General features: G+C 19.3%; 2 protein-coding genes and 1 pseudogene across 2 annotated transcripts, besides 1 other annotated feature; 1 reads left to right on the forward strand and 2 right to left on the reverse strand.

Moving 5' to 3' along the window:
- Nucleotides 1-425: 425 nt before the first annotated feature.
- PRSY57_1412800 (FeS assembly ATPase SufC, putative) lies at nucleotides 426-1,469 on the reverse strand (the record flags this gene model as incomplete). The annotated part of the gene is made up of 1 exon (XM_012909745.2): nucleotides 426-1,469. The coding sequence occupies one exon, from the start codon at nucleotides 1,467-1,469 to the stop codon at nucleotides 426-428; it is 1,044 nt and encodes a 347-aa protein (XP_012765199.2).
- A 1,110-nt stretch (nucleotides 1,470-2,579) lies between these two features.
- Nucleotides 2,580-4,242, forward strand: PRSY57_1412900 (hypothetical protein; the record flags this gene model as incomplete). Its single annotated transcript, XM_012909746.2, has 2 exons — nucleotides 2,580-3,517; nucleotides 3,612-4,242. The coding sequence occupies 2 exons, from the start codon at nucleotides 2,580-2,582 to the stop codon at nucleotides 4,240-4,242; spliced, it is 1,569 nt and encodes a 522-aa protein (XP_012765200.2).
- Nucleotides 4,243-4,346: 104 nt separating this feature from the next.
- Nucleotides 4,347-9,699, reverse strand: PRSY57_1413000 (hypothetical protein; annotated as a pseudogene; the record flags this gene model as incomplete).
- Nucleotides 4,347-9,699: a sequence feature.
- Nucleotides 9,700-10,090: the final 391 nt, after the last annotated feature.

Consider the following 10,090-nt stretch of genomic DNA (forward strand, 5'->3'; position numbering starts at 1 on the left):
AATAATTATATACATACATATAAATATATTATTTTTTTTTTTTTTTTTTTTTTTTTTTTTTTTTTTTTTTGTTTATCCAATATTCGTTCAAATATTCTTCTTTTCATTTTTTATATTTTTAAAAAATATAATTTAAAATTAATTTTATATTTCATATTTCTTGGTCTTATATTTTAATAATATGTTGGTAAAAAAGGGTAAGGTTATGTATACATTATGGACAAAACATATAGCTACCCCTCCAAAAAAAAAAAAAAAAAATTAATAAATAAATAAAAAATATGAAATAAAATGAAATAATACAATGTACATTAAAAAAAAATAAAGTAAAAAATAAAATTAAACAGTATATATATAATTATTATATATATATATATATATATATAATATCATATGTACATTATAAAATCCACATATATGTTTATCTATTCCTTAAGGAATTGAGAGTACCCCTTATTTTCTATTTTGTCAACCAGGGAATAATCTCCACTTTCTATTATTTTCCCTTGATGCATAATGTGTATAAAATTTGGCTTTAATAATTCTAATAATTTTTTATAATGTGTTACTATTAAAAAAGAATTATTGTTATTTGAAAAGTTGGTTATCACATTAGAGGTAAGTTTAAAAGAATCCACATCTAATCCAGAATCTGTTTCATCTAAAATACAAAATGTTGGCTTCAAAATTAACATTTGTAATATTTCATTTCTTTTTTTTTCTCCTCCACTAAATCCATAATTAACAGGTCGATCTAAAAATTCACTCGATAATCCAACTTTTTTTATTTCTTCTATCATCATTAAATTAAATTCACTTACACTTATCTCTTCTTCATTTCTATATCTTCTATGTGAATTTAATGCTGCTCTTAGGAATTCATTATTTTTTACCATAGGGAGTTCAACCGGATATTGAAAAGCTAAAAAAATACCACATAGCGATCTAACATTTACAGGTAAATTAATTAAATCTAATCCTTTATATTTTATTATACCTTTTGTTACTTTATAATATGGATGACCAGCTATTACTTTTGCTAAGGTTGATTTTCCAGAACCATTCCTTCCCATAATTGTGTGCTTCTCACCTAAATATATTTCTAAATTTATTCCTTTTAATATTTCTTTCTCTCCTTCTATCTCTATTGCATGTAAATCTTTTATTTCTAACAAGGGATGTGTCTTATCCCAACCTTCTCCTTCTGTTACTATTTTAGATTCTTCTTCTAAATTTTTTAATAAAGATAATCTATCCATATCAAAGTTGTTATTTTCCATATGTACGACATTCTTCGGCTTCCTTAAAAAAGAATACTTGTTTTTATATTCACTATAACCATTAATTACATAGCTGTACATTTTATTGTTCCTTTTTCTTCCTTCACTGTATGATGATACATTTATCATTCCAAAAATTATATATATTGTAACAGCCCAAGTAATGTTGAGCCATTTTCTTCTTTTCATATTTTTTAATAAAGTTGAAAGGTCTCAGAAGGATGCATATATATATTTATATATTATAAAAATAAAAAATAATATATTTATTTAAATTATATATATATATATATATATATATATATTTTAAACATGAATAAATAAAAACACAACAAAAAAAAAAAAAAAAATTGAAAAAAAAATAATAATATATAGTATAAATAAATATATAAAATAAAACAAAAGGGACCTTTTTATAGATATTTATATGTATGACAAATCCCGATGATATGAATTGATATATTTTTTTCGTATAATTCGTTAATTAATAAAATATATAAATAAATAAATATATATATATATATATATATTATATATATGTTTATATTTTGAAATCTCCTAATTCTAAATGACCATTTTTAAAAATTTATACATTTAAAAATATCATTATTCTCTCATACCGATTCAGTACAAAAATAAAGTATATATATATATATATATATATATATTAATTTTTTTTATTTTGAACAAGTTACGTTGTTTATTAAAAAAAAAATTCTCCCTTGAACCAAACAAATAAAAATACTTCAATATATATATAAGCACATCAGTTCTACTTATTTTACATGTGTATAATTAGAATATTCCATGGGTGGTAAAATAATATTTAATACACACACCAGTTCTGCAAATTTTATATTCCCATTAAAAAAAAATATATATATATATATATTTATATTTATATTTATTTATTTATATTACACATATTTAACACATATATATTATTATTATCCTTTATAATCTTTCATACTAATATTAGAATTTTCCAACTAATGATTTATACAATATTTCTAAATATAAATTCAGTCTAATAAATATAATATGTAATATAATACTTTTTTTTTTTTTTTTTTCCATATAATAATAATAATAATAATAATCCATTTTTAAAATAAAGATCATAAAATTTTTGTTATTGCATTTTTTGCTTTTTTTTTCCCTGAACGGTTCATAATTTATATCTTATTTCATATGTACAGTTCAGGTAAAAATAATTAATAAAAAAAAAAAAAAAAAGTACATATAATAAATAATGATGAATAAAATAATATAAAACCATATAATAATAAGAAGAATAAGATGGACTTATATAATATTAAATGTAAAATGGATGAAAACCATAAGGAACCTTATTTTCAATATAAAAGTCCTAACAGATTTGATAGTAACAAAAAAAAGACAATTAATATATCTGGAGAATTAAAAATGCAAAAGATAAATAGTATAAAAAGAAAAATTCCTTCCTATAATAAAGGATATGTTCTAGAAAATAAAAAAAAAATATATGTATCTAATTGTGCTTCTCCTGATATATTTGATATATCAACACATTACGCTAATGAAAAAAAAAGAAAAGAAAAACAACAATGTTTAAATATTTTAAATAAAAGTAAACAGACCAAAAAAACTGAACATAATAATAAGATGTGTAATATAAAAAAAGAACATATAGTAGACAATACACCTTGCAAATATGCACATATAAAAAATAAGAATAAAGTAAAATATTATAAATACACAACGAATGAAATATTATTTAAAATAAAATATTGTAATGGAAAAAAAACAAATCATTACAAAGATAATTTGAATAAAATCCATTCACATAATAATAAAAAAGTTAAAAATAAATTGAATAATCAAACTTATAAATGTAAACAAACAAATATCATATCAGCACATGTTCATTCAAATAATAATGTAAAATTAGAAAATTTTCATCATAAATCATCAACTAAAAAGAAAAATTTATATAATAAGGAAAACATATTAAAGAAGAATGAAAATGTACCTACCTGTTTTATACCTATAAATAAAAAATGTCCAAAAGAAAATGAAAAAATATACAACATGGATGTAATTAAAAATTTTAAATATTTAGACACAAAAATGAAAAATTATATTAATGAGCAAATAAAATACTATGGTCAGAACTGGAGACCAGAATATATTACTGATTTATATTTTTTTATTAAAAAGAATTATCACAAAATAGATTCATCAGATAAATTCAAAAGGTAAAAGTATAAATCAAAATATATATATATATATATATATATTCAAGTTTTTGTTTTTCCACATTTATATATTTTTTTATTTCCATATTTATAGAACTAAGGAAACTTCATATTGTCCCTACAAATATAAAAATTCACAAAATAAAGAAAAACAAAAACATCATATGTTAAATAAAGTTCTATCGCCCAACTCATGTAATAAAAATAATGATTATTTATTAACTAAATATTCTCTTGAATTGTTAAATCTTATGGATACATTTAATATTATAGATGAAAATTATGACAAGATAAATACAGGAAATAATGTCCACCAATTATTAAATAAAAATAATTTAATAAAAAAATTAAATGAATTCAAATTAGATGAAAGAAAAGATATTTTCCCATTTTATCAGGTTTATACTTATTTAAAAAATCAACAACATATATTTGAAAAAATATTAAAACAAAAAAAAATAAAATATAAAATAAATCATAAGAAAACAACAAACAAAGAAAACAATGACAATTTTCATTGGAAGGAATTAATTCAAATTGAATTAAAAATTATAAGATTTCTTAACAATTTTCAACAAATCATTAAAAAAAAAAATGAAGAACAAGAGCACAATAATAACCTTCCTAATATCAAATATTATAAGAACATACCTTCTAATACATGTAAACTCATCAAAATCGTAAATGAAGTGACACGTATATTAAAGATAAAACTAAACAAATAGATAAAAAAAATAAAATAAAATAAAATAAAATAATAATAAATTATAAATCATATACATTCATTTATATATATTCATTCAAACTATACAACAACAAATTTAATTATTTATATATCCTTCTCCTCTGTTTTTTTCTTTCCTAAAAATTTGTTTAGCTTTATTTTATCAAAAAATCCTACTGTGCTATTATTTTCTGAAAAAAAAAAAAAAAAAAAAAAAAATATATATATGTATGTATATATATATATATATATATATATATATATTTATTTATTTATTTATTTATTTATTTATTTATCTATCTATTAATTTACCAATCAATTGGGGCTTATTATTTATGTGCTGATCATCCGTTTTCTATATATTTATAAACACCCAAATTAATTAATTAATTAATTAATTAATTAATTAATTACCACAAATATATGAAATAAGACATATATATATGTATATATATATTTATTTATTTATTTATTTTTATGTTGTTTTTATATACTCACACTCCTTTCCTTCTTTTCTTTTTCGTCATCAAATTTATGATCCGATGAATAGCCTAAATTGTACACAATAAAGTGAATAAAATATTAATAAGTAATTAGCATATATAATAATAAATCTTATAAACAATTAACATCGATATAAAATATATATATATATATATATATATATATATAATATATTACCTGTCTTGTCATAGTTCCATCCAATTTCATCGCCAAGATGTTGTAGTGCCCTTAAATTTTTTGACTCAACCAATAAACAGTTCGAATTATTATTATTTTTTTTTTTAATTATTAATTTTAATATAGCCAAGTTATCATATGTTGTTGGTATTTCCTGTACATGTAGCTTATTCATATCGATGATAAATTTTTTTTCTTTTGTTTCAATTTTCAACATTTTAGTATTGATGTTGCAAGAAATGATACACATTTTGCTTATTATAGTATCCTCACCTAAATAAAAAAAAAAAAAAAAAAAAAAAAAAATTATTTATTAATAAAATTTAGGGGGTAATGTATTAAATGGACATGTAATCTAAATTAAAATATAAATATGATATAATATATGAACATATACTTATAATAAAACAAAATTCATACATATATATAATATATATATATATTTACATAGTTCAATGTGCACATAGGCAGAAAATCCTTGGCTCAGATATTTTCTTCCCATTTTATCATCTTCATACCTTTGATTCTCCATACTATTTTCATCGGATACTTTTCTTTCATTATGTATTTTTTTTGGTTTAACATTTGAAATATCATTATCATACAATTTTTTGTCAGAATTAAAGGAATTCATTTGTAAGGAACTTTTTTTTTTTAATAAATTTTTATCTATCATTTTGTTATTTTTATCTAATATATTATCTTTCTGGTCATTACTCATAGATAAATTATTATGAGTTTCATTATTTTTTGAACCTTTATTAATTTCCATATGCCTGTTATCTTTTTTTACAATGTTATGGATTTGTAATATATCATTCTTTTCATTTGATATAATATTATGATTATTTTCTATCTTTCTTTGAGTATCTTCTTCCTTTTTCATATCTATTTTTGTATCATATATAATGTTCTTTATTTTGTTGTGTTCGTGTTCGCGTTCGTGTTCGTGTTCGTGTTCGTGTTTGTGTTCATGTTCATGTTCATGTTCATGTTCATGTTCATGTTCATGTTTCTTTTCTTTTTTTTTTTTTAAACTTTGTGAGCGAACACTTACCTTTTTTAAATATTCATTAAAAAGAAAATCTTCAATTTTTATTTTCTCTTTTTCATTCATATTATATTCCTCTGAAATATTTTTTTTGCCATCTCCTGATATTAAAGTGTTCATTCTATTTATAAGATAATCTTTGTTTTGTTTTTTTTCCTTTTCATTTTTTTTCTTTGGTTCCAAATAAAGATCAGTATAACTTTCCAAGCAAACATTATTCATATAATTATTATTCATATAATTGTTATTCATATAATTGTTATTATTATTATTATTATTATTATTATTATTATTATTATTATTATCATCATCATTTATCACTATTATGTTATCCAACTTTTTATTTCTCATATTATCAAACTTATTTCCAATACATTTATTAGTATCATCCATATTCCCCTTAATATTTTTTTCATACATTTTATAATCATTATCATATTTGTTAAATGTTCTTGTGTCTGAATCATTCCCATGTTTTTTAATATAATAATAATCATCGATTTTTAGAAATGAAGATATATCTTGTTGATTATCCAAATAATGCTTTTTTAAAAGAAACTCTTTTCTACTCTTGATAATATTTGTATATGTATCTAAAGATTCTACACTTATCCCATCATTTTTATTTTCTACATATTTATGTTCTAATATATACATATCTCTATCATTGGCACATGTTTTATTTTTTGTTTTGTTCCATATGGATGATATTTTATTTTTTTCACACACTAATGTATTATCATCTTTCGATATGGTGTTTTCCATATTTTTAATATCATAATTATCTTTGGTATCTTCTAATTTTTTCCTCTCTTCTTTTTGTTTAAGCAAAGATAAAATAACCTCTTCATCATCATAAAAATTTATTTCCTTCACATTTTTTATATTTTTTTTATAGAATATAAAATTCTTTACATTATTATCTAATTCATTATTTTTATTTGTATAAACCCTTTTCTTTTTTTTTCCATGTTTATTTTTTTTAATTACAATTTTTTCTTTCTCATTTTTTTCAGTAATATAGCAGAACTCCAAGTTTTCATCTGACCAATCATTTTCATTATATACTTTTAATAATATATCTTTGTTATTTTCATCTTTTAGGAATTTTTTTTTTGTTAACAAAGAATTCTTTTCATCAATTTCGTAAACTATCTTTTGTTTTTTCTTTATATCAAATACTATTTTTTTCTTATTACCAACATAAAAATAAATGTTTTCATTTTCTTCTTTTATATTATTATTATTATTATCATCAACATATTTATAAGTTCGTTTTACCATTCTGTTATTATATGTGACATTTTCTCTGTCCCTATATTTCCTTCTGTTTTGGTTTTTCTCTTTTTGTGTATAGTCATCTGTATTAGTAAAGAAATATTCGTATTCATTTAATAATATGATATCTTTCTTTTTCTCATTTTTTTGTAAAAACTGTATAATTGCATCAATTTTCCCTTGTGAATTTATTTCAAATGTAGTTATTGATTTATTTGTATGTAATAGAATATTAATTAAATGATGTATACCTTTTTCTTCAACATTTGTTATTATATGGTTACTATTATATGAACAATCATCATATAAATCTGTATGAAATTCCTGAGCATTATTATTAACTTGGTTACTCACAATATTACTTTTAACATTTCCTTTATATATGTCATAAAATTGGATATTTTTATTTTCCAAAATTTTTTGAAATTTATAAATTAGTTCCCTTCTATCACGAAGTTTTACGTTGCAGTATTTTTTTTGAAAAGTCTTAAAGCTGTTGTTTATTATATTCTTATTGTAATTGATTTGTTCATTTAATTCTTGAGCACTATATAAACACATTAAGCGATAACCTTTTGAAAACTCATTCTCCAAAGAAATTTCTTTTATTTTCATATCTTCTGAATGTACACAACCGCAAGGATATGAAACGGAATTTAACTTTCCAGATGTTCCTACAAAAATGATATATGTGCACACATATATATATATATATATATATATATATATATATATTTATTTATTTATTTTTATATTTCTCATTTTACAAATGGTTCATTATAATACTATTTAAAAATATATTAATACAGTCAATATAATCAATCTTCTTCGCAACCATTTTTTTGTATTTTACCTTCAAACACATTTTCATTTTTCTCTTTTGAGCTTTCTGTACTCCTCGTAGACTTTTCTTTCTATAAAAGATAAAAAGAATTATATGATTATGAAAAATATCAACGTTGTCTTATTTCGAGAAAATATGTAATTTTTCTTAAATTCTTTGCAATTTTTTTTTTCTGAACATTCTAGCTATTTTGTATTATTTATTTGTTTATTTTTATTTTTTTTTTTTCTGAACATTCTAGCTATATTATATATATATATATATATATTTATTTTTCTTTTTTTTTACATACCAACAATTTATTAGAATTTTCCAAACTGTCTATTAATAATTTTTGATTGTTTTCATTTATTTTAGATGAATTATGTTGAACTTGTATTCCCTTAATATTTTTTATATACTCTATAAATATATTTGACAAGGTGTTACATAATTGACAAATTTTTTTTATGTAACATTTCTTTCGATGTTTTGTTTGTTTTTCCTAAATTGTATTGTTAAAAAAAAAATATATATATATATTCACATATAAACATAAAATATATGTATGTTCACATTTGTATATTCTTATATACTTATTATATTCTTATATTCTTATATTATTATATTATTATATTTCTATGTTTTTCTTGTCCTGTATTACTATTAGTGAGTATAATTGTAGTGCCGAGATAATAACGTTTTCTATATACTGTCCAATATCTATAAAAAAAATATATATATATATATATATATTAAAAAATGAATATTATAATACAGTAGAGTACGTAAATACAACATATACATATAATAATATATATATATATATATATTTACCATCACTGATATTTTCCTCTCCGATATTTTTTTCTTTTAATATTTGCAAATACAAAACTAAAACTGTGTGAAGCTCTAAGATATAAAAAAAAAAAAACAGTTGGAACAAAATATGATTAACATACTTTTGAATTTTTCTAAGAGCATATATAGAATCACTACTAAATATATATTGAACTATAACCAATTAAATAATCAAATATTTCATATATATATATATATATATATATTTATTTATTTATTTATTTATTTATTTATTTATTTATTATACGTTGTGCAATTATTTTTGTTTTGATTTCATCCGCTAGTTTAAGCGTGTCCATACTTAGAATGTCCATTTTATCATCTGGAAAAATTTTTTAAAAGAGAAAAAAAAAAAAAAATTATTTGAAAGTAAAAATAAGTAAAACTTTAACACACTACAGTAAATATATATAAATCATGTTACAATGATTTATATTAATGTTTAAATTATAAATAGATAGAACAGATAAAATGTGCACACAAATATATATTTATATTTTTAATTCCATATAATTTTGTTAACCTTTGTTAAAAAGTACTTTATTTTTCTCCATTTTTTTTTTAATTTATAAAGATCATTATTTAATTGATGTTGTTTATATGAAGATGTGTTACTTTGAAAAAAAAAAAAAATGAGAAACATAAAATAAAAATAATTTTGTTAATAGAAATGGAAAGCTATAAATACATATTTTTCATATTTTTACATTTTACGTTGTTGGATTAATTTGGTTTAAAAGATGTAGCCTATACTTATTACACATTTAAAATATAGAATAATAATATATCAAAAAAAAGAAAATAAAACAAATACATATCTATATATATATATAAACTATTCAGTCTGTAACTCTCTTTACAACCATAAAATTCGGTAGCTTAAATATTCAACTTAGTATATATAGTAAAAAGTAAGTAATCTAATGAAGCATAATTTAAAATGGTTGCAAGATAAATAGGTATATAAATATATATATATATATTTTTATATATATGTTTTTTTTTTTTTTTTTTTTTTTTTTTTTTTTTTTTTTTTTTTTTTTAATATAATTAAAATAATATTTAATAAATTAACTATATAAATAAATATATTAAAAATTATTTTTTAAATATAAAAATATATAAATTTTTTAATAAAAAAAAATATTAAATTAA

Source organism: Plasmodium reichenowi, chromosome 14, assembly GCF_001601855.1.
Source record: "Plasmodium reichenowi strain SY57 chromosome 14, whole genome shotgun sequence".
Classification (NCBI taxonomy): Eukaryota; Apicomplexa; class Aconoidasida; order Haemosporida; family Plasmodiidae; genus Plasmodium; species Plasmodium reichenowi.